The 26,154-nt window shown below is 43.9% G+C and overlaps 1 protein-coding gene across 1 annotated transcript; it reads left to right on the top strand.

The window, feature by feature from the left end:
- The first annotated feature begins 14,677 nt into the window (after positions 1-14,677).
- Positions 14,678-19,711, top strand: LOC147849907 (uncharacterized). The gene is made up of 6 exons (XM_087337196.1): positions 14,678-14,723; positions 14,872-15,016; positions 17,313-17,423; positions 17,528-17,695; positions 18,431-18,652; positions 19,175-19,711. Exons 2-6 carry the CDS (start codon positions 14,903-14,905, stop codon positions 19,559-19,561), a joined length of 1,002 nt encoding a protein of 333 aa, XP_087193322.1. The 5' UTR covers positions 14,678-14,723; positions 14,872-14,902; the 3' UTR covers positions 19,562-19,711.
- The last annotated feature ends 6,443 nt before the right edge of the window (positions 19,712-26,154 follow it).

Genomic DNA, 26,154 nt, shown 5'->3' with positions numbered 1-26,154 from the left:
CTATTTTGTATGTATACTATTGTCCATATCGCTACAGCCCAATAACTTATAGGCATGCTTTTCTCCTCCAGCATCGCCCTAGCCACGTCTACTAGCATCCAATTCCATCTCTCGGCAATGTCATTCTGCTCCGGCATGTATCTGTAGGAGAACTCCCTTCGAAATCCTTTTTGTTGTAGATAACTTGTGAACTGGCCGGAAAAGTATTCCCTTCCACCATCCGGCCGCAAACACTTGATTTTCCTCTTTGTTTCACTTTCGAGTAGACTTTTCAAGTTCCGGAAACCAGAAAAGACTTTGCTCTTCTTCTCAATGAGGTACACCCGAGTGTGCCGACTGAAGTCGTCGATGAAGGAGACGAAATATCGACTCCCGCCCATGCTCGCACAACTTTCCAGTCCCATACATCCGTGTGGATTAAGTCAAGTTGATTCCGACTCTGATTCTTTTCATTGGGGAATGGAAGCCTATGTTGCTTCCCAAGTTGACAAGCTTCACATATCTAGGCCTTCTGGCCACTGAACTTTAGCAGTCCGAAAACCACCTGCTTCGACCGAAGTTCTTGAAGCTTTTGATAATTGATGTGGCTGACCTGCTTGTGCCACATGTTGATGTTTGCAAGAGGAAAAACATCGAAGTGCTTGTTCTCTTGCAAACATCGTAGTGCCAACATCATTTGTTTCAAGGATAAACATCCTCCCATCTCTGCGCCCTTGCACTATCAGTTGGTCCTTGTCCTTAATGAAGCAGCAGCCATGGTGATTAAATCGGACCTGCATGCCATGATCAACAATCTATCCAACAGATACCAAGTTCTTTGCAATTGTCGGAACATGCAACACATTTCGCATCAACCCTTTTTGTCTGACATGGCTGAGCAGTACATCACCCAGGCATTTGATGGGGTGCACGATGTTGTTTCCAGTCTCGACAACTCCCGAGCGTTCCGATTTTTCCAAGCTTGAGAACCATTCAACATGATTCTTCATATGATTTGACACTCCAGAATCAATGTACCAGGTTTCGTGGTATGTACTCCCATCTTATTTTTCGTGTGCTTCATTACATGTGTGGGGCCCGTTTTGGCTCGGTCTCCTTTCTCGGCGAAGTGTGATCAATGACACCTATCTACATCACCACGGCTCAATCCAGCTCTATCCGCATTGGCGTGCTTCTTACAAAACTCGCTCTCTATGTGGCCCGTCGGGCCACAGTACTAGTAGTCTGTTGCGGCCTTCTCTTGCTGGCTTCTAGCGCCGCCTTGACTCCCCCTGCTCGTGGAGGGTTCGGAACTGTTGTCGGCACTACTTCAATGCCATCTGTCCGGCTCCTGTCGGCCACCTCCATTGTGTGCTGACTCACATCGTCCTCCATGTCCATGAGCCCTCTTCGCCTCCATGTATAGCATCTTACTGTCGGTGTGTCTGCTCGTCAACGCACCCATGTGGTTCTCTTCTACGAGTAGCATCGATTGCAATTCGAAAAAAAAAGAGTATTCTCCCTCATGCATAACACCATTCAGAATGCCCTGAATTTTGACGTCAACTCTCTAAGGCAGACCTGCACCATTTCGTCCTCCTCGATCGTCACATTGATGGAGGCAAGGGAGTCACATATCTCCTTGATCCGAGCTTAGTCAGCCACCGACTGATCATTTTGTCAAACATTGCTCAAGATGCGTAGTTGCTTCTATCGAGCTTCTCTGTTGGAAGCGAGTTGCCCATGCAATCCATGTTCCTATTGTTCAGGAAGAAAAGAATGTCTCTATTTTGTCTTTTGTTTTTTGGTCAGTTGTAGAGGATTCTTAACCCTCGCACTCTGATACCATGTAAAAGAATATGTGTGGACACGTTACGTAGAAGGTTATTCGGAAAGGACACGGTCGGTTATTCGGAAGATGAACAAGTAGGTAAACATAGAGTAAGGGTGAGAGAGAGAGAGAGACACTGAGTGGAGCAGACAACAGTAAACTTCGATTGCAAAAAAGCTTAGTGCTAATTTACATACAATGTGCTCACAGAGCACTTTTTATACAAGCCTTGACAAGTACTTGAATGCTCATTAAATGAGCATTTGACATGGACAACCTATAATATTCCTATTTACTAAATAGGAATATAGGCCCCTAATGGTCTGTCAGATTCCATCTAAAATGGCCAGCCGATTCGGCCCGACAACCAGTTCAGCTTTTGGCTTATTCAACCAATTCAGGCCTAGCCGATCGGTCTTCGTTCCATCCGGCTCTCGGCTTCTTCAGCTGATTCGGCCCATGTTGAGCTTGTCACTCAACAGATTCTTGATCCACTAATTTTCAATTGAAAACACGACTCCATCAAGTAATCTCCATTCACATCAAACTCGTAGATCTTGATCCCATTCTATTCCACTCCATATTTTGAGTTACTTTCTTGTAATTTAGAATTAACTTTGTAGTGAATGGACATCATACCATAATGGCATCATACTCACAAAATATGACATCCAAGATTATGGTGCTCCAGGATTCAAAACCATTTGATTTCATGCATTGTACATATCTAATGATATCTTTCTAGTTGGATTTGGTTTTTTGAGTTACGGAACATGGTTGCTTTCCATATTACTAGCATGCAAAATTCAAATGTGAGTAAATTCAAACTTCTAAACGACTTCATTGTGTAGAGTTTTTAAGTGACAAAAATCCCATTTTAACCTAAATCATTTGCTTTCTAGAGCTGCTTTATGGCCTATGGCATCATACCTTAACATTGCTTTCTTTTTTTTGACCGAGAAGCTCAACCGAATCCGGATCGGCTGAAGAAGCCTAAGCCGGATCGGCATCCGGATGGTATCCGGAAACAACCGGCCGGATCGGGGAGACGGATTGAAGAGCCGGATTCAAGCGGGAACCGGAAGCCTAGTAGTAGCCTAAACTACTAGGTAATCATTGTCTCGTAGTTAGTGTCAATCGCACGTAGGAATATTGAAGTACCTAACAATACTTCTGTCAGTCCTTTATGGAATTGTATAAATAGTGTTATTTAGCACGTTGTATGTACGGAGTTACAGAGTATTTTCATTTTTTGAATCTACGCTTACATTCTGCTCTCGTTGTCTCTCCCGCGTATACTCTCTATGTATTAAGCTTCTCCATTAAACCTTCATCTTATTCTCTGTTGCTATCTGGCTGAGCCGGTTTTGTCTAACGCTTCCGCACATTTACATTCACATGGTATCAAAGCGCGAGGGTTGAGAACCTCTGCATCCAACAGAGAAGCTCGACTGGAGCAACTACGTGTCCTAGTCATATAAAATGCACCAGTACCTGCTGGGGCATGGATATTGGAGCTTTGTGGAAGGAACGAATGAGGTAGGACTGGAGCCAGCACACAATGACTTCCCAGTATGGGAGCAAGGAGTGAGCCGAGTATTGTACTGCCTCACATCCTGTGTGCACGACCAGATGCTCGGCTACAGAAAGGATGCAAAAACGCCGAAGGAGGCTTGGGGAATTTTGAGGAAGATTTTCGCTGCAAGTACCGCAGCCCGTAAGTTGCAGCTCCGGCAAAGAGACATGTCGGTTATGGATTACACCACCAAGATAAAGGAGATTTGCGATGCACTCGGTCCATCAACGTGACGATGGACGAACACGAGATGGTACAAATCTTCCTCGATGGTCTAGCGCAAAGGTATGGGCCAATTCGGACAATGATCTGCACCAGGGAGAAACCACCGTCTTTCTTCGGCTTGCAATCGATACTGATGGTCGAAGATAACCACGCAAGTGGGTCAAGGACCACTCAATCGGACGGATGGATGTTGTACACGGAGACAGATCAGCCCCAATGGAGGCGGCCGGCAAGAGCAGGACCGGAGGCACAGAGGTGGTGCCGACAGATGTTCCGGACCCTCCACAAGCAGGGGGAGTCAAAGCGGCGCCGGGAACTATCAAGGAAAGGCCGACATGGAATGCTGGTACTATGGCAAAAAGGGCCACAAGGAAAGTGAGTGCTGGAAGAAGCACGCACAAGCAAAGCTCGCACTACATGGAAGGATCGAAAGGATCTGGAACCGGGAAAACCGGTAAAGGGCCAACCTTCGTGATGAAGCACAAGGCTAACTCGATGAAGAAGACTACTTCCAAATTGGAGGAAGTATGGTACGTTGATTCCGGAGCGTCCAACCACATGACGAGCCATGAAGAGTGGTTCTCTTTTTTTGGAGAAGTGGGAACAACCGGGGATTGTCAAAACCGGAGACGACACCCCTCACCCGATTGTGCATGTCGGAGAAGTTCCTTTAAGCCATGTCGGACAAAAGGGGAAGTTGATGAACGTACTACACGTTTTGACTATCACAAAGAACCTGGTGTTAGTTGGACAAATTGTCGACTAGGGGATGCAGGTGCGGTTTACACACCTAGGGTGCTTCATCGAGGATGAAGGCTGGATAATTGCGCAAGGGTGCAGAGAAGGGAGGATGTTCATCCTCAACACCAATGACGTTGGCACCGCCATGTTTGCAAAAGGGCAGAAGGTCGAGTCGGACATTGACCTGTGAAACAAGCGGATCGGCCATGTCAACTACCGGAGGCTTCAGGACCTGCAATCAAAACAAGTTGTCTTCGGTTTGCCGAAATTTAGCGTCTGGAAGACCAAAATTTGTGAAGCCTGCCAACTTGGGAAGCAACACCGGCTTCCATTCCCCACCAAACGAAATCGGAGCCGTAACAAGCTCGATCTAATACATTCGGATATATGGGGACCGGCATAGAACGTTAGTCTTGGCGGGAGTCAATACTTTGTCTCCTTCATCGACGACTACAACCGGCACACGTTGATCTACCTCATCGAATGGAAGAGCGAAGTTCTCGAATGTTTCCGGAACTTGCAAAGCTTAGTTGAACAGGAAATGGAGAGGAAGGTCAAGTGCTTGCGGTCAGATGGCGGAAAAGAATACTTTTTCGGCCAATTCAACAGTTATCTACAGTAGAACGGAATTCAGAGAGAATTCAGTTGTAGATACACGCCAGAGCAAAACGGTGTGGCCAAAAGGAAGAACCGGTCGATTGTCAACACGGCAAGGGCAATGTTGGAGGAGAAGAGCATGCCCCAATTCAACACGGTTCGGACGGCCGTCTACATCCAAAACCGGATCGGAGACAAGGTGTCATCACATGAACTGTATTTCAGGCGGAAGCCGAATTTGAGACACCTTCGGATATTTGGTAGCATAGCATATGTGCATCTACCGGATGAGAAGCAAAAGAAGCTAGATCTGAAGTCGAAGAAGTGCATCCTAGTCGGCTACTCGCATGAGCAAAAGGGGTATAAGTGTTATAACCCTCGAACTAAGCAGGTCTGAGTAAGCCTAGATGTCGAGCTTGATGAGACGGCATTATGGTACTCCTTACCGACTCCAACTCCCGACGAAGACCCAATTCCAGAAGATGAGGCTAGTGGGCCCAAGCAAGTCCAGGTAGAAGATGAAGACTTTGGCACTCTAGAAGAGAGTCTGATCTCATTCCGGCTCAGTGGACCGAATGAGTGGCTGAGTTGAGATGACAAGTCAGATGAAGAACTGGCGAGTAGTGGAGACTCTATCGTGCTCTCCCCGTGTAAGGAACCAAGGAGACGGTTCACGCGCAAAGAGAAGGGGAAGAAGAAGATGTCGGAACCCTAAACCCTAAACCGGCAACGTTGAGTCGTATTGGAGTGAATCCGACTCCGGAAAGGATGAAGGCGGATCTTCGAGAACGAAGTCCGAACCGGCCAAGAAGGGCCCCAAACCGGGTGATGACAAGTTACGTCGGTCTTCCTACCGGAAGAACCCCGTTACGCGGTACGAGTACCATGAGTACATGGCACATCGCTATGCGTACATGACGAAAGTGGCGGAAGTGCGTGAGCCAGAGAGCTACGCAGAAGCGGCAAAGGACGCAAATTGGCGTGCCGCTATGGAAGAAGCAATGCGGGCACTCGATGCCAACGACACATGGGACCTCGTTGACCCTCCCCGACATTGTAAACCGATCGGTTGCAAATGGGTGTACAAGGTAAAGTACAATGCCGACGGTTCGGTTAACTGGTACAAGGCCCGGTTAGTGGCGAAGGGATACGCGTAGACCCATGGAATCGATTACGACGAGACCTTCGCTCTAGTAGTGAAGATGACGACGGTTCGTGAGGTACTAGCGGTTGTTGCGGCAAGGGGGTGGCATCATCACCAGATGGACGTGAAGAATGCGTTTCTTCAAGGTGACCTTGAAGAACGGGTCTTTATGATCCAACCCCCCGGATTTCAATCGGAGATGAACAAGTCGGCAATATGACGGCTCAAGAAGTCACTTTATTGTTTGAAACAAGCCGCCCATGCTTGGAATGCGAAGATCACGCACCGGTTGCATAAGATGGGGTTTGTGGCCTCTAAATCCGACTCATCGTTGTTCATCCGGCAAGGTTCGGACGGTCCGGTTTACATCTTGCTCTATGTAGATGATCTAGGTATCACCGGACCCAGAACTCAATGAAATCGGCCGAGCAATGTCCCAGCTGTTGGACACATTTGAAATGAAGGACCTGGGGGACCTTCATTATTTTCCTTGGATCAAGGTGATCTGAACCCCTAACGGCATATTGCTCTCACAACAACACTATGTGTTGAATATGTTGTACAAGTTCGGCATGACGGAATGCTGACCTGTCTCCACACCCCTAGACCGGAACTAGAAGCTCCATCCCAACTCCGGACCAGCCTGCAATGAGAAACGGTTCCATCAAATTGTCGGAAGCCTCATATACCTAACAATCACTCGACCCGACCTCAGTTACCCGGTCAGAGTGATCAGCCAGTTCATGCAAAAGCCAACCGTCGAGCACCTTCAGTGCGCACACCGGATACTCCGGTATGTGAGCGGCACAAAGGACCGAGGACTGTTATACCGGCATGGTATAACCAAAGAGCTAGTCGGATATACAGATGCCGACTTGGGCCGGTGATGCATCAGATAGCCAATCCACCTCCGGTCACATATTTTCCCTTGGTAGCGCAGCTGTTGCGTGGAGTAGTAAAAAGCAGCCAACAGTGGCTTTGTCGAGCACTAAGGTTGAGTATCGGGGCGCTATTGTTGCCACCTGTGAAGCCATATGGCTTCGGCGACTGCTGCAAGACTTGTGGATTGAGGTACCGACCCCGATCCTAATCTACTGTGACAACATGAGCAACACTCAGCTCGCCAAGAACCTCGTGTTCCATGCTCGAACAAAGCACATAGAAGTCCACTATCACTTTGTGCGTGAGCGGGTTTTGAGCGGTGTTGAACTTCAGTATGTAAAGACGGATCGACAAGTTGCCGATATCTTCACCAAACTGCTTAGATCGGACAAGTTGCAGCACTTCATCGAAATTCTTGGTGTTCAGCATCTCGACGTGCTGCACTTGAGGGGGAGAAAAGGAAAGGGAACGGATGGCACCGGACAAGGATCCGGGAAGGGAAGAACCAACCAAAGGGGAGACGAGAGGAAAAAGGAAGCCGAGTCAACGAAAGAAGTCCGCACGTTGTGGCGTTATTACGTGCGCACGTGTAAAAGGGGCGGAACCACGGGGGTCTCGGACGAGGGAGAAGAGGGATGCCAAGAAAACCGACACCAGACACGAGAGAGAGAGAGAGAGAGAGAGAGAGAAAGGAGAGGGAGAGCGTGCACGCGACACCGACTCTTACGCACAAGAAGCAAAAGGGGTGGAAACACCCGATACTACTAGAGACGCAGAATTGCACAACCAAACATATATATATATATATATATATATATATATTACAATGGAAGAGATACAACCCCGGCCGCCGATCGGGGAGCTCTCGGGCTCGTCACGCTGATCGAGGTCTTGCACAGGAGACCGAGCAGAAGCAAACCCTAAACAGACACGAACCCTCAACCCTCACGACGAGGAAGAAGAAGAAGAAGAAGAAAACAACCAAGATGAAAACCCTAGATCGAAGCAAGAATAAGTGAAGAGGAAGAACACTACCAAACCCTAGACCTAAGTGGTATACCCTCCTAACTCAAAATGGGCAACCCTTTTTCAAAGGGCGCTCCCCTCCTTTAATATAACAAGGAGAGGGATGCGTAACAACGTGGGATAAATCCCGACTTACATGGGATTCTCTGTCCCGACTTGACTCCCACTCGGCGCCATAAAGGCACCCCCATTATTCACACGTTTATACAAGGGTGAGTGCACATGATGCACTCCGCCGATTCTCCCGATATTCTCCGATTCCACCTAGGGACGGTTTTCTCCACCACATCCGCCCCCACCTAACCGCGCATCCACCGGTATGCGCCAAAATAGACTCTTGCTGGAGAAGACCGGCCCACGCTTACCCTTCGTCCACCGGATCTGCCATGTGCCGTCTTCCGCCCTTCTTGTCTGGCACCATCTGTGCTGAACACCATCTTGTACTCGTGCTTTGCTTTGGCCCTTGATGGCCACACGCACGTCTTCTGTTCCGCTTTCGGGTGTGCCCTTTTCAACTTGGCACACCGTTCCTTAACCAGGTGTCCCCAGCAACTTACCGGAAGATCACACTTGCCGTGTCCCGGCCCACATGGCCTCCTTCGTTCGCGTAACGCCTTGGCTGGTCAATGCCTCTGCTATTGCCGCCTTCGTCCCCTTGTCGTCACCTTCCATTATCCTTGGTCTCACGTTGCCACGTCAGCCAAACAGCTGAGGTGTCCGGGCAGGTGTGAAGGATCCTTCTGGGGCCTCTGATTCGTTGGGTCACCAGCTCGTGTATCGAGCGTGTCCGATCTTTGTCTCGCCGACCCTCCCGGTTGGGCCTGTATCCAGTTCGTGGCCGCCTCGCTGGCCTCATACCTCCTTTCACTCTGCTTTCCATCGTCCGATCACGTTCACCTGCCGCCATCGATCTTTCCTATAGGACTCACGCCAGCTCTCGGGCCGACCGTCGGATCGGTGTGAGGATTTTCGTGGGACTTCCCCCTTGGCCGTCTCGGTTGCCCGCCTTGCCGCCGCCACCATTCTTCTCTTTAGGTCTCACGTCGGATCTCCTTGCCGACTACCGAAGTGTCTAGAACCGGTGTGTGTAAGGTCACTGCAGCACCGCTTGCCATTTCTCCCTGACCTCTATGTCGGCCTCTTCAGCTGGTCACGTTCACCTGCCGCCACCGATCTCTCCTGTAGGACTCACGCCAGCATTTGGGCCGACAATTGGATCGGTGTGAGGATCTTCGTGAACCGCCCTTCCGCAGTTCTTTGCCTTCGTCTCCTCGCCGCCACCGATCATCACTCTAGGTCTCACGCCGGCTCTCAGGCCGACCGCCAGTGTCTCTAGAACCGGTGTGAAGGATCCTCCTCGGGCCTCCGTTAAGTCTCTGACCCTTATCCCGGCTCGTCTTTGTCTGCAAGTCGAGAGGGTGGCTCGCTCCACACCCTCCCCCATGGTACCGACGTACCGTGCTCCCGGCCTCTTCGTAGTCCTACTCTCTCCTCTCTTCCGGATCAGTTATCCGGAAGTCCGTTCCGCCCCGTTCTCGTCCGGGTCCGCCCGTCATTCTCTGGATTGTCGGGTCCTGTTCTCCTGCCGCCACCGATCTCTCCTATAGGACTCACACCGGCACTCGGGCCGACAGCCGGATCGGTGTGAGGATCTCCGTAGGACCGGTCTTCTTTCTCCGCTTCATCCCTTGTACTTCTACCGAACTTGTCGTCGCTCTCCTCGCTGTGCTCCCGCCTCCATCTTCCATCTCTTTCGGTCTCACGTTGCCACGTCAGCTGAACTGCCGAAGTCTCCGAACAAGATGTGGGGTAACCGATTTCGTAACGTCTTTCGGCGACTCATCCGGGGCCACCGACCCTTTTAGTGGTGTCGGCAGAAAGCATCCGCTCTGTGATCAACCAAGCCCCGCCTGGGCTTGATTCTCCAATGTCCATAGTTTCGGCTCTGATGCCGACCTTGCCGGACTCGTTTTGAACCCTTGATCACCTTCTTCCCGATTCCCGACCTTCGCCCGACCGGTCTTTCTCCTCATGTAGAGGAGGGCGGCTCGTTCCGCACCCTCTCCCGTGTCGGCACCTTCATGCCGATTCTAGCCCCGATCGAACAATCCATGACCGGATCGCGCTCCACTCGAATCGGAGTGCCGCACAGTTCAATCCTTGGTTGGGTCGTCTCATGGTCTCTTCTTCGACCTTCTCGCGGGCCACTTCCCATCCATCTTCACTGGCATCATGCCAGGACTCCTCGATATAGTCATCCATCTCCTCGGTCTCACATGGGTGTAAGGGCCCGAATGCTGAGTTCTCCGGAATCAGTTCCGAGGGTTCTTGTTCGCTCCTTCCCCATATCGTCTCATCGGTGATTCTCGGTCTCTCGCCACTGCCTTCCTCCTCTCGGGACTCACGTGGGCACTTGGGCCCGACTGCCATCGTCTCGGGAGCAAGTGTGGGAAGATGTGAAGAATCGCTCGTCCGTTTTACGCCCTTGTCCATAGCCACCGGCTCCTCGTGGTCGGTGGTCGTCCCTTTACCGATCGTGCAAGCCCCACCTGGGCTTGCTTCTCCAATGTCCAGAGTTTCGGGCTGACGTGCCCGAAACCGTTGGTCCCAACATTCCGATTCTACGATCAGTATCTCGGCCTTGTCCTTGGCCGTTCTATTTTCGCAAGCCGAGAGGGCGTTTTGTTCCGCACCCTCTCCCGTGGTACCGTCGTACCTATCTTCTGCCATCTCGCGAGGCAAGCTCATCTCCTCGGCATTGGCTCGCGGCCTCGATTTTTCCTCTTCCTCGAGCATTGCCTCGAGAGCTGCGTATGCCTCAGCAATCCTGGCCCCGAAGCCAAGCCTTGCTGATTCTCTTTGTTGTTCGGCCTCTTCCCGCTGTGATGGTGCGCCGTCGCGTGCCTTCCTCCTAGCCTTCTCGGCTCGCTTGTCATCTAGCTGTTGGCATACCCTTCCGACCTTCGACTAGTCCTCCGTAAGGCCATTCATTCCATCCTCGTCTTCGAGCTCAATCACGATGGCCTCCCGTTCCGCTCGGTCGATCGACTTAACGAACAACAGGACTTTGTCCACCCCCACCAAACCTTGTTATCGCTCCGGGAGCCGAGCAAGCCGTCTCTTGAACTCTCAGAACGCCTTTGTTGCGCCCCGGTGGGTCTTCGCCGATGCAACCCACTGGTTGAAGCCATGTCGTCCTCGGCTCTTCCAATGTCCTCCATATGCCTGCAAGAGTGCCCCTTCGAAGGCCTCCCACGAACTATGAGCTTCTCGGAGCTCTTTCACTTCTGCGTGCATACAGACGACAATGACCTGACAGAAGAACTCCAGCCTCAACGCCTCGTCTACGTCTTGCTCCTCCATTTCCGCGTTGTAGGCTTCCACGTAGAATGGGACCTTGTCCCCGTTTAAACGGCCAACTCTTTCGACCATTCACTCAACAACTTGTTGCGCTGTCTCTCTTCTTGTTGTTGCTCGTCCAAACTCCCTCACTGCTTCGACAAAAAGTTGCGCGAAGTCGCCTTCTTCCAACTCCATTCTCCCTTGCCGCCCTTCACGTCGGGTTCACCAAATATGTCGCGTTATTACGCGTGCACGTGTAAAAGGGGTGGGACCACAGGGGTCTCGGACGAGGGAGAAGAGGGATGCCAAGAAAACCGACACCGAACACGAGAGAGAGAGAGAGAGAAAGGAGAGGGAGAGAGAAACACCCGATACTACCAGAGACGCGGATTTGCGCAACCAAACATATATATATACAACCAAACATATATATATATATATATATATTACAATGGAAGAGATACAACCCCGGCTTCAAGCTGGACCAAGGTAGGTTACAGCAGTAGTCTACCGCCAAGCCGCCGATCGGGGAGCTCTCGGGCTCGTCGCACCGAGCGAGGTCTTGCACAGGAGACCGAGAAGAAGCAAACCCTCAACCCTCACGATGAGGAAGAAGAAGAAGAAGAAGAAAACAACCAAGATGAAAACCCTAGATCGAAGCAAGAATAAGTGAAGAGGAAGAACACTACCAAACCCTAGACCTAAGTGGTATACCCTCCTAACTCAAAATGGGCAACCCTTTTTCAAAGGGCGCTCCCCTCCTTTAATATAACAAGGAGAGGGATGCGTAACAACGTGGGATAAATCCCGACTTACATGGGATTCTCTGTCCCGACTTGACTCCCACTCGGCGCCATAAAGGCACCCCCATTATTCACACGTTTATACAAGGGTGAGTGTACATGATGCACTCTGCCGATTCTCCCGATATTCTCCGATTACGCCTAGGGACGGTTTTCTTCACGACAACGTCCGAACAAGTCGGAATGAGCGGCAGAGTTAAGAAGGACAGAGCCGACCAGAAGGAGAAGGCCAAGACCTGGACATGGTCTGATATGGTGAAGGGCCTGAAACCGGAAGACGAGTTGGAGAACACCGACTTGGACAAGAGCTGGAACGAATCGGGAGCGACCAATTCAGACAAGAGCTGGAACGAATCGAAGGAAACCAATTCGGTTTAGAGCTAAAGGCCAAACGAATACGGACACAACGGAAGTCAACGCCATCACAAAGGAACTGATGGGTCGACAAGCGTCGGAGTCGTAGTAGCGAGGGAGTTGAAATGGGCATGTTGAGCAGACAAGCCAATCGAGGAGGTCGAGGTCTGCAAAACCAAAAGGGTTGCGGCAAAGAGGACTGGACCAGACGAGGAGCGCAAGCAAGGAGGAGCAACGCCAGAAGGAGCCGCGTAGAAGAATCGGCTACCACGGACACTAACACCATGATCCGACCTCAAGTTGAGCTTGATGGGGAGCGTTGAGCGAGCAAGCTCAACCGGATCCGAATCAGCTGAAGAAGCTTAAGCCAGATTGACATCCGGAAGGATGAGCCGAATCGGTATCCGGAAACAATCGGCCGGATCGAGGAGACGGATTCGAGTGGGAACCAAAAGCCTAGTAGTAGCCTAGACCACCAGGTAATCATTGTCTCGTAGTTAGTGTCAGTCGCATGTAGGAATATTGAAGTACCTGTCAATACTTCTTTCAGTCCTTTATGGACTTGTATAAATAGTGCTTTTTAGCACGTTATATGTATAGAGTTAAAGAGTAATTTCATTTTTTGAATCTATGCTTACGTTGTGCTCTCTTTGTCTCTCCCGGGTATACTCTCTGTGTAATAAGCTTCTCCATTAAACCTTCATCTTATTCTCTGTTGCTATCTGGTTGAGCCGGTTCTGTCTAACGTTTCCGCATGTTTACATTCACACTTTTTGAACCAATGGATTAAAGGTAGACAGAATTGGCGATGATGCGGCATGCCAAGAGATCATTGTATTGTTTTTAATCTTACATCTTGTGGTTCTTCAAAAACTTAGCTTTTGTTGTACTTTTTGAAGTACACGATCTCACCTATATGCGAATATGTGATGTGGAGATAGCCCCAAAGTGCCAGGCCATTTGATTCAGATTCCTCCTCGCGCACACTACCAACCAACCCCAACCAGACAACTACATCCACGTAGAGAGGCACATGTACTGACACAGGCACTCGCAGAGACACAGACACAAGCACTCGTAGAGACACAAACACTGTTGGGAATATGTCCCTCCAGTGGGAGGAAGAACCGACTGATCAAAAAGCTAGCAGTCGATGACAGGGAAGATCTGACTGTTCGGAAAGTCGACAGTCGAAAACAGCGAGTCGACTGTTTGAAGATTCGACTATTATTATTATAGTAATAATAATGATGATGATGTTAGGAAATAGGTCTCTCGGATGGGGAGAGAGAGGAGCCGAAACCGAAATCGTGTATATAGCCAACTCAAGAGACTATAATTGTAAATAGTCTAAATGTGAGCCCCATGAGGGCTACGTATGTAAATAGCCAAAAAGTTGTGTAAGTATATATACAACTAGGGCAAACTTTATGTGTGCAATAGAGTAGTGTGCAGAGGTTGTAAGTACAGATGTTGTAAAACGCAAGAGAGCGTGAGAGAGAGAAGGGAGAGTCGTGCCATAGCTGTGTGTGTAACAACAGACGTGAAGAGCCCTGTGCAGCTGATACACTCGACAGAGTGTTGTAAGCATCTCTGTGTTGTATATCCACTATTCTATAGTGAAGAATATGTTCACCCATGGTTTTTCCCCGTTTTAGGGTTTCCACGTAAATCTCTGTGTATACTTCGGTTTATCTTGTCTTTCTGGTATTTCTGTAAATCGTATTTCAGCGCGTAGTTCGTTTATTGTGATTTATTCCGCATCGATTTCTCAACAGACACATGCACATGCACTCGTAGAGACACATACACAAACACAAACACTCGTAGAGACATAGACACAAGCACATGCATTCGTAGAGACACACAGACACAAGCACTTGCGCAGACATAGACAGATGCACTCATAGAGGCACATACACATGCATGCAGGTGGTCTTAGAGACACAGACTCAGAACAACAAAGACACATACATACTCACACAGGCAGGCACAAACACAAAAGACACAGACCTCAGAAGAGACAGAGAGACACATACATACACACACACATGGACAGCTGGGGGCATACTTTCATAATTTTCCCAAACATGTGAGGGTGTGTGTATGTTCCAAAACCTTAGATTTACTTACTACGCCTCCTCCTCCTCCTGCTTTTTCTCCTCACAACACTCACTAATTTCCTGCACACGCACACACACAAAACAGCGGCAGCAGCAGCAGGTATGGCTTCTCTCTCTCTCTCTCTCTCTCTCTCTCATATACTTCCTTCATATTATTTACTCTCATCATCATCATCATCATCATCATCATCTTGTTCTTGTTCTTGTTCTTGTTCTTGTTCTTGATGTTCCTTCTTTGTCTTCTTCAGGTTTGCGATTTTTTCTCCTGAAGAAGCTAAGATGAATCAGTCTGCAGTAGAAGGAGGAGAGGAAGTACATGGAAGACCGAAGCTAAGTTTGCAGAAACGATCCGATGCACTCCAATCTGCTCCTACCTCTACCAAGTCTTCCAAAGTATGTATTTCTTCCTTTCTTTTCTTCTCTAATTCTTAACTGGCCCTACTTCTCTCCATTCCTTCCCTTTTCCTTTCCCTAACTCGTTCTCTTTCTCCCTTTGTTTTTCATTGTTTCTGTTGTTGTCACGGCCTTCCTTCCACCGTCAAAAAGCTCACCGCTTTCTCTTCATCAATAGCTTACTCTGCTTTCAGTGCATGAAAATGTTACTGCTTTCCCTCCACCAAAACTGGCTGCCTACAAAGCGTTTGTTTTTCTTCCATTAAAACGTCATACTTCTCTTGCATTGAAGCCCTTGAACAGAACCAGAACAAGTTGTCTATGCACATAAAGACCTGGGCTCTCCAAAGATTGACCAAAATGCTCAATTGTGTAGACATATTAAACATATATATATATATGTATGTATGTATATATATATATGTATGTATGTATGTATGTATGTATGTATGTATGTAACTAGTATGCATCCATGTATGTATGTATGTATATATGTATGTATGTATGTATGTATATATGTATCTATGTATGTATATATGTATCTATGTATGTATATATGTATGTATGTATGTATGTATATATATATGTATATATGTATCTATGTATGTATATATGTATCTATGTATGTATATATGTATGTATGTATGTATGTATATATATATGTATGTATGTATGTATGTATGTATATATATATGTATGTATAGAGCAGGAAAAATTGGTGTTGCAAAACCCCAAACTCTCACAACCTATGGCATATATCTGAATGAAAACATTCAACTGGTAGCTTGATATTTATTGACATTTTAGTAGGAACAGTAATCCATGTATTAACTTCTCTTTTTTCACATCATTCTTAGCTGATAGTTTAACTATGAACAGCAATAGTGCATTAGAGAAGGTTAATCCAGACTGCACCTAAGATTCAGGAAATTGTTCATGGCAAAGTTATGGGGCTTTTTCCAAATGTACTAGATGGCTTTGTGGAAAATTAAGGAGTCTCCCATGACTATCGTTCAAGATAGTAACAAAAAATTTAAGTTCTTGTGGTAAGCTTGTACCTTTGTATATCAACATATTCGTTGCATATACCCGAAGTACTGATAAGCGTTAGTGCATTGTCTATGAAAAATGTTGAAGTTGCAAGAATGTATGTAAACTGTAAGGTACTAAACAGATTTATGAATATGAAGATGGAGTTTCTCTTTTCATTTTCATTTCACTTGGGCTACTAATGAAGGATTTAAAATCCTCATTCTAACATTGCAAGCCAATATGTATTATAAATAATAAGGAAGCACTTATAAGATTTAGATTTTTTATTTATTAAAAATGCTTAAGCTGAGAGAAGGTATGTTCATGAGTGAACAAGGAGATTGACAAATTGAACGATGGAAAAAGGTTTTCTTCTCATTTTTCACTTCATTCCAGATAGTTTTGAAGGATTTAAGTATATAGCATATCTGTGCACATCAATATGTGGATAGCTGATGTGAGCTCAATATGAGTGTTAAAACATTTTCTGCGACACAATCCTAGAGAAGATATGCATACCAAGAGTGATCAAACAGGTCGACAAAAAGGAAGTTTTTCTTCTCTTTTTCTTCTATTGAAGGCCTGAAATCCTCACTGTATCTCTGCACATTAATATGTCTATAGCTAATGGGATGAGCCCAATATGAGTGTTAGCAATTAGTTTAAAGTGGAGGAAGCTATGTTTGCTAAAAGGGAACGAAGAGACTAACAAAATCAAGGATGGAAGGCGTTTTGTTTTGCTCCTTCCAGTTCGTTTGAGCTAATATTGAAGGATTAAACTCCTTATCAAGTCTGTGCGCAATGCATATCACATATCACTGATACATGTTTGAATTTGGGCTGTGGAAAAACGTCCAAGATTTGAGAATGCATGTATATTGATGATGTTAAAAAGAGACTGGGAAAGGAGGATGGAAGCTGTTGGCATAAATGGTGAAAGAGCATTTTATTGTGCGTTTGAGCTTGTATATAAAGCACACTGCTTATGCCGTATGATAGTATGTCATGGCTGGGAGATGAAATTTAGTTTATGGTTTTTAATATATGCAACAAAGTGGAGCTATAATTGGGTCTGAGTATGTGTTGCAAGGATGTTATTCTTGAATTGACAAGAGGTTGACCAAGGGCATATCGGGAAATAACCAAAACAGAGTGGCTTTTGGGGAAATAGAGAAAAACTCAAGGATGTTTTGGAGCTTTTCCCCTGAAGTTATATATATTGTAAGACTTAGTAGCTGTCTGTTATTGGTATTGTATGTTGCAGCCAAACCCTTTTGGGGCTGCTCGTCCAAGAGAACAAGTAATTGCAGAGCGAGAAGGAAAGAAGGAGATGGAGGTGCTGAAGGAGCAAGCAAGTAAAGACTGGAAACCGCAGGTAAGGGTTCAACATTACAAAATATTGTGAACTTAGGACTTAGATAGTACACTACAGATGGTTTCTTTTGCAATCACATGTGAACTCATGTATTTTTGTATCAGGCTCTTCTAACAGAGTCTCAACTAGAGGAGAAAAAAGCAGCTGAAGCAGAGCTGTCATTTGCGAAGATAGAGCTAGAGAAAGAAACTGATGCAGGAAAATTAGCTCTCCTAACTGAAGAAGTAGCAACAAAAGAAAGAAATCTTGAACAATTGATCGCATCATTTGAGGTAAATATGACTTCCCCCTATCATTTGAGGTAAATACATGCTCTTGAGCCATAAAAGAAAATAAAAAAGGAAAAAAACAAAAAAAAGGAAAAAAGGAAAAAAGGAAAAACAGAAAAAAGAAAAAAAGAAAGAAATGAAAGAAATGAACAAAAAATGAAAAATAATAAATAAAAAACAAAAGTTTAAAAAAAAATTTTAAAATTTTTAAAATAAAGGTGGGAACGCATACAAGGTTTGAGAGAAGAGAGAGGAGATATGTACAGGAATAGCCACGAGGACCAATGTTAAAAGGCATATTTTAATGGATTTAAGGGTAGCATAAGCGGGAAATCAGTTATCCTAGAGTCTGGGATAACCCTTAAGAACCTGGGACATGGTGGTTTTGAAACCTAAGGAGTCTATAAAAAAGGGACTATTTACCCCCTATATAAAGGATATGCTGTTGAGACTTTCTTGGTGGCAAAACTCTCATAGTGCTGACTTGTGGACTGTTAAACTTCAAAGGTAAAATGTAAGGCCATATGTGAATCTATGAGTTGATGCAGTTCTATGTGTGTGAGAGAGAGAGAGAGTTCACGTAGGTTATTTGGAAGTACTTATCAAAGATTTGGCAAGTATTATCCTGTTATTTGATGCCTCAACAATGTGTTTTTGCTCAATATGTTCAAAATTGTCCAAATGAAGAGAGAGAGAGAGAGAGAGAGAGAGAGAGAGAGAGGTTCATTCTTTCGACAGAAACTAGCTTCACAACCAGTGTTGACTGGGGGACCTAAGCGTTCACATGATAAGAATCCACCACCTCCATTGCCTTATGGTGGTGAATCTAATTTTGGAAATTTCAGAAGCCGTGGTGCGCGAGATGGTGGAGGTCTTGAGAAATCTAGTTTTTCCTTTGGTGAAAGTTGGGGAGGTGTGAGGAAGGCTGGAGGACAATCCGAATGCTATACCTGTGGAGAGGTTAGTTCAGTTTAGGGCTATTTACGTTGTATCATATAATGCAACATATGAAAAGCAAAGCTATATTTTAGGAATAAAGTTTTAATTTGCATGACCCTAGATCCAAGCCAGTAAAAACATGACTCTTAAATCAATGCAATATTTAACTAATTGCTTTAGACTTGAGGACTTGGAAGGTGGTGAATGCACAACCTCAAGTGGTAATCCATGTGAATCCATAACCATCATGTAAAGTGTCGTTGGTAGACCCTCATATTCTCATATCCCTATTGCATTTACATGCACATTGTACATTTGCCTATATCTTTCTATAATAGAATATTTGTCTATCTATATATCTATAATAGATTTTCATTTGTATTTGTTTGTCTTTCTATAATAGAAATTTTTATGTAACTTTTAAATCCAGTAGTTTGATGTGCTTTTGAACTTGTTATTTTATTACTCAACAAAACAATATTTGTCAACGGGTGCTTGTTATAAAATTAAGAGGGCATATTTTTTTATATTGCATTTGTGCAGCTTGGCCATTTTTCACGTGAATGCCCACAAGCATCTAGCTATGGTGGCGGAGCTTTGGGTGGAGGAAGAGGCGCAGGTCGTGCTTGCTATACATGTGGTCAAAGTGGTCATTTCTCACGTGATTGCTCACAAGCAGGTAGTTATGGTGGTGGATTTGGTGGCTATGGTAGTGGACAACCACAAGCAGCTAGTTATGGTGGTGGATTTGGTGGTTATGGTGGCGGACAATCGCAAGGAGGTAGTTATGGTAGTGGACAATTGAAAGGAAATAGTTATAGTTATAGTGGTGGATTTAGTGGCTATGGTGGTGTATCTGGAGGTGCTAACCCTAACCCTAACTACAGTGAGAATAATAGTTCTGATTATAATGGCTATGGAAGAAGGTAGACTATTGGTGTGGAAGTTGAAAATGATTTTGAGATGTACAGTAGTCGGGGCTTAAGCTAGGTAAACTGTAGTGTTTTAGCTCATTGATTTTGTTATATTTCCTGATCGTTCTGATCTTACTTAATTCAGTTCATTCTGTTATTTTATTCATACAGTGTTTCTTGTTGAATTGATAGGTAACTGTCATAGAATCTATGTTAATGCTGTGAGCAATGTGCAAATTTGTATGCAAGAGGGATAGCTAGATATTATGGAGGTCAATATATAACCTAGGTCATATATATAGACTAATTTGTTTAGAATTGAACTTGGGTGCGGGAATTACTAAAATAATCATGTATAAAATAAGAATCTGCAGATGTTTGTAACAGACTATTAGTTATTGAGACTTCCTTGATTATTCCCTTTTTTGGTGGGTGTATTGAGTTCTAATTTTGCATAAAAGAAAGTTGTAACGTCTTGCTCTTTGATGATGATTAAGGGTTTATTATAATGGGTTTCCATGTTCAGTGGAGAATATGGTTTGTGGTGCAACATATATAGTATAATATGTGAGGTGTGAGCCTTGTGGTATTAAAAAGCCTCATTTAGAAGGGAAGCAATTGGTGCATCATATAATCATCTTCCAAACCGTTTTTCATATCTTTCATATTTTGCTCTTATGTGTTTTTGGATCTTTTTTCTTGCTTCCCATACGATTCTAGGAAGTTCATGGGATACTAGGAAGAATAATGAGTGATCGTGTTTGGATGTACAGATACACTTGTACATGCCCTTGTGTTTTGGGAGAATTATTTTGTACTTCGACCTTGAATATGCAATGTGTTACATATCTGAATGTAAATATGTAATTGTTTTTGTACATGTGATTAAGAGCATATATGTGTGTGTATGTTTGTATGCATTTGTATAGATTCATATAAAATGTTTGTGTATATGAATCTTATGTATGTGTATCCTTTGTGAGTACTTGTGTTACATATGCTAGAGTAAGTGTTTGTGTGTTTGTATGTGCTAGTGTATGTGCATATACTTGTGTTAGGTATGCGAGTTGGTATCAGTGAGTAGGTATAAAGTATTGTGTGATTTTTTATATAATGTATGGTTGATGTATTCTCATGCGAGTTGGTATTAGTGAGTAGGTACATATTAGTGTATATAAATGTTTGTATGTGGAGAGTTAGATGTACTTAAGTGTATTCGAATGCGTAGGTATATGTATAAGTATGCGAGTATGTCTTAATTGTAGGTTTACTATTAGCTAAGTGTTTGTTTATATGTATGCATATGTGTGTATATTACTATGTGCCTTTGTGTGTTGGTGTGTTCGTTTTTACTTGAGGGTAAGGTCCTTAGGTAGGGGAGAAAAGGATAATAGAAAAAGAGAAATGGAAAGCGGTGATTGTGTGTGACATGGTCGACGCCAAATGATTGCAAGTCAGGCTTTGGTGGTTAGTCGTTGGTGACAACATGCAACAACTATTGCATGGCATTGGGGAGTGGCCAATATCTCTACCTCTTCCCTTTCTCTCTAAAGATAGAAATGTAGGCAAATAGGGACACACGACCTATGGGACTAATCATAGTCTTCTACGACTATGCTTTTGGAATTGCAATGGATACCCACGGAATGCAAGATTTGGCATAGAGGAGTTCACCAATGACACGCATATCACACCTCTTATTGAAACATGGGAACATGATACTCAAAAGGATTCAAGGTTTAAGAAACTATGATGTACACTCTTTGATATGGGCGAAAAATCTAAGACAACAAAGAAGGCAAGGGGTGACATGTTTGATCAAGAAGGATAGAGAAATATGTGTTGATTATAAAAAATGATGAACATAAATGCTACATATAACTCAAAATAGAAACACCTAATGATTTGCCCACTTTTGTAGTTGCATGTTACATTTCTCATCGAGATTTTAACCTTTATGCTTGTTTGGATTTTTTGCCAATCTATTTGCGTATTTCAAATCCGAAGGGGAAGTTATCGTCTTTGGTGAGATGAATGGCCGTATAAGAAGTTTCCAACTTGATGCACACCAATCTTTCATGCCACATATCTCAAGGATGCAAGAGGATATTACAAATGTATAGTTGCTCTTCTATTGATGAAAAGCTTCAGAATAACTTGGGATGTGACTCCTACAAATGTGCAATAGTACTGAAATGCTTATTTCAAATGGTGTATCCTTATTGATTAATACTAATGGTTTTACTCGTAGAAAACACAATGGAAATTGTGTGATTGGCTTTATGCTACTTTCCCAAGGCATTTTGATCACATACATAAATCCTCGCTTGGTGAATGGACATCGGAATTTGACCATAGGACTTTTATGTATTTACCTCAAGTGTGTGCATAGGTTTGATTGTGAGAAGGCCATTGAAGATAATAAACAAATGCATGAACCTTAAGCGAGTGCCCATGTATTCATAGATGGTTGTGGATATGTTATAGATGACAAGGATACAACATGGGGCTACACTAAAATGCAAATGGAAAACTTTCAAGAAAGTAATTTGTCATGTACAAACAAATTTGCTTATCGACCAAGCACACATCTTGGAAATACATCAAGAAATGTAGTTCACAAAAAAATGGTTTAATAGAGAATGCCATGGAGCTTGAAAGTGCCTTATTATTTTTAATGTAGCCAAGGATAAAGAAAATGATCAAAAGTATATGCATGAGTACGAAAGGCATATTTAAAGAATGCGAAGAATATGGGAAGTTACTCATCAATTTCTCCAAACACACGAAAAAGCACATGCATATGCCAAAATTTGGGGAAATAAAAAGGGAAACATGTGAGAGTTATGGTGACTTAACTTTCTTGACTTGTCTATCCATTATAAGAATTTATTTGAGCTACCTCTAGCCGTAAAGACGATGTGTTGTGGTTCCCTTTCACATATGTCTCTCTTCTTTATAATTGAAGATATATGCATAAGACTTAAGAAATTGGCTTCTTGAAAGACAAGTGATCCTCAATGTATAAAGGATAGGAAAGGAAGCACGTGTATGGATAAGTGATATGTTAAATCATGCATTGCAACATGGGGTGCCCTATGGTTAGAATACAAATTAGATCAAACCTTTACATATAGGTGGAGATGTGATCAATATAAACTACTATCAAACCGTCATGGTTGGCTCCTAATGACAAAAGTATTTTTATGTATAATGGAATCAAAGATAAGTGCATGGGATGAAGAAAATGGTAAGATAGCTTATGGACAAGTTGGATTTTGAAAATACCATAACACCATCAATATCCTTGTCACCCCTTGAGTATTAATAGAGGAAAGTCGTTTGAGAGGTAAAGGTTTATATTGGTGCTCATAGGCTCCATGAAAGCTTTTGATATGGTACATCATGAGCAACTTTGGAGATGAACAAAAGAACTCGAGATGCAAAGTGAATATAAGCTTGCAATTTCCTGAGTTTATGAGAAGGTTATATGCTGTGTGCACTAATGGTGATCGCTTTTAGATAAGTAATCATGCGATAGGTTTTCCGTAGTTTTCACTTATTTATGTTGAGTACATTTGGGTTTATTATGAAAGGAGCGAGGGTAATTATAATATTCAATTCCACGATGTGGGATAATTATTAAGTGTGTTATCACTTGACCACTTCAAATAAAGCAGGTAAGTGTGAAGACACTAGGGCCTAGGGTTTCTACCTATATAAGGAGGCTAACTTCCTTCTAATTAAAGGATGCTTGACTTATGTGGAGACTATGATAGTGTGGTTATGACTCAAGCATGTGCGTTCCTCACAGAACACAAGGTACGACTCACATCAATTCTCGATGGTATGAACCATCTCACGCCATTGCTAGAGGGTGGTTTGGCTCTTTGGTCTATAATTCCTTATGCTTTGCTTAATTAATTAGTTAGATTCTAATAGTTAGTATCAGCGCATACTAATATTTTTTCATGTTGTCACATGTTTTATTTGTGATCCCTAGCACAACAACCTAAGGCACCACCGCTTGATCCAAGAACAAGTGGAGCATGAACTTCAATATTTATAAAAAGAAATCTCTCTCTCTCTCTCTCTCTTCCTTCTTTCTGATCATATATCTCTTGATTATGCGTCACAAATATGTCTTAGAGTTCTACGAATTTGAGTGCTCTAATTTGTGTTCCTTATGGGATTACCTATACGTTGGTGTGTATGGTTATGTTTTTGCATCCATATTTCTAATTAGCTTGAACAATTTGATTAAATTTTCGCATCAAGGTATGTCTAATGAGAACTATCTCACGCATAAGGAACCCAGGAAAAAATAAAATTGAAAAAAAAAACCTTTTGTTTTTTTTAGTTGGATATGCAAGAAAAAATAATATTATGCCTTAAATTTATGGCTCCCAATAAGGGCCTAAATTTGACGGGTTAGTATTAAAGTTTATTGACGGGCATTTTTTAAAGATGTATGTCATATGACATGAGAGTGCAAAAACTAACATGTCATTTGACATACAAATTTTAATAATGAAAAGCTCTATATGATGCTTCATTGTTATACATTTTATTACTATAGAAAGCACACAATGATGCACAAATAAACATAACACCTACAAATATAATGAAAGTGGATCGGGGAGAGATACAGTTTTTGGGGACAGTCAAAGCAGGGGCTCTTGGCACCCAATCCGAGTGGTGGCACAGGTTGACAACATCTGGAAGACAGACCCGAATGTTGCTAAGGTGGAACCCCATTGGAGGTTAAGGGTATATGGCTGTCGCCCCCTTGTCGATCTGGATTGGGACCCAAGGGATTTCAGATGGAAACATGATGATAGACTCCATCACTTCTTCGATTACACCACTAAATTGGGTCAGACTTTGCAGCTGTAGCTGGGCAGTCCCCTTCGCAATGGTTGGCGAACATTGGGCATCCCCGATGAGGCGCTCATTACCTTTTGGAAAGGTCTCTGGCGCCTCCACATGCCTGAAAAGATCAAGCTCTTTTGGTGGCAGATCGGTCATAATGTGGTGCCCATTGGTAAACGCGGCGGCCCGTTAGGCTGCCCACTGTGCTCTCGACCTATTGAGACTCTGAGACATTGTCTATGGGATTGCCCTCAAGCTCAAAAGATCTGGGATAGAGTGACTCGCCTCCTTGCGGCATGTGAAGTTGAAGGAACAGCCTCGTGGAGCACTGCGGCATGGATTGGTCACTCGGTCGAAGGGTGGACGGACACCGTCAATGCGGATAGTTGGGGTTATGTATGCACGAGAGGCAAAATCATCAAGATCCGTTTCGAAAGAGGCTTGCAGCCCGCATCCCCTAGGTTTCCAGAAATCTAGATGCTGATTGCAGGTTTCACCTTGTGGTACATATGGAAAGCGCGTTGCCTCAAGGTTTTCCAAGGTATGGTACGACCCCCGGAGGAAGTGATCATGGACATATGGTTCGCGATTATCAGCTACCTACGAGGGCAACTGGAAGAGATTTGCAGCCACTCCAACGACGTGATCTCTGCCCGGTTGCGTTTTTGGCAGAAATGGAGGAACACACCTATGGTGATGCAAGGCGAGAGTGGCCCGAGGTGGAATTACCAGCCCCCACGCTGGTTGTTTCCTACTCACTTGCCACCCTCTCTTCGTTGTAGGCCCCAAGAGTCGACTCATACTAGGCAACATTGAAGGCCATCGCCTTAGATATAGGTAGCTTCTTACATTAAGTTAGGCCGCAATGCATTGTAAGTAGGTTGATCTTCTTTTACTTGATTGGAGGAAGACTCCCCGATGTGTGTATAAGTCTCCTTGTAGACTCTCTATGTAATAATCCTTCCTAACTAATGGGAAAGTAGCTTCATTTTGGAAAAAAAATAAAATAATGAAATACATAAAATAAATATCGTGTTAATGTTTATACTAATAAGTATGAAAAAAAAGATTATTTTTTGGAAAAAAAGGTTAGTAAAAAAATGGTTTTTAACTTAAAAAAATCACAATTTCTTATGTTAAGAGGAGCTAATTTTATGGAAAAAGCCCGATCATCATAAACAAAAATCATGATTTCTTATGTTATAGGAGGTAATTTCATGTTAAAAGCCCAATCATCATAAAACAAAATCACAATTTCTTATGTTAGAGGAGCTAATTTCATGTAAAAAGCCCGATCATCTTAAAAAAAATCATGATTTCTTATGTTAGAGGAGTCAATTTACATATAAATTTGATGATTTCTACAACCAACATTGATAAAGATTTACAAATCAATCTTTGAAGAGAAACAACAATTTATTCAATTTACAATTGCAATGTTTGGAAATTACTATTACATTTTGAAATTTATGTTACAAATCAATGCTTTAATAGAAACTTTCTCAAATGTTTATAAAAAGCTTCCCAAATTCCTATTATAAATCAATTTTTAATAGAAACCTTCACAATAATTTCCAAATATTGACAAATTTTTGCTATAATTATGCATATTTTTAGAAAACATGCTTTACACATAGTACATTAGAAACCTTCATGCTTGCAACAAAATCTAGGAGCGACGTGGGTGGGTTGGATCATAATCATATAAGATTTGAGTGGATGTGGGGGTTGTGTTTT

This window comes from Azolla caroliniana, unplaced genomic scaffold, assembly GCF_043228905.1.
Source record: "Azolla caroliniana isolate FFs.n. ecotype wild unplaced genomic scaffold, voAzoCaro1.0.p SCAF_22, whole genome shotgun sequence".
NCBI lineage: Eukaryota > Viridiplantae > Streptophyta > Polypodiopsida > Salviniales > Salviniaceae > Azolla > Azolla caroliniana.
The sequence above is the reverse complement of the archived record's forward strand: the minus strand, read 5'-3'. Positions and strand labels throughout refer to the sequence as shown.

Excerpts from the sequence above, each read along its gene's own strand:
- LOC147849907 (XM_087337196.1), top strand. The coding sequence starts at position 14,903 with ATGAATCAGTCTGCAGTAGAAGGAGGAGAGGAAGTACATGGAAGACCG. Across the intron at positions 15,017-17,312 it reads CCTCTACCAAGTCTTCCAAA|CCAAACCCTTTTGGGGCTGC; the intron begins GTATGTATTTCT and ends TGTATGTTGCAG. Across the intron at positions 17,424-17,527 it reads GTAAAGACTGGAAACCGCAG|GCTCTTCTAACAGAGTCTCA; the intron begins GTAAGGGTTCAA and ends TTTTTGTATCAG.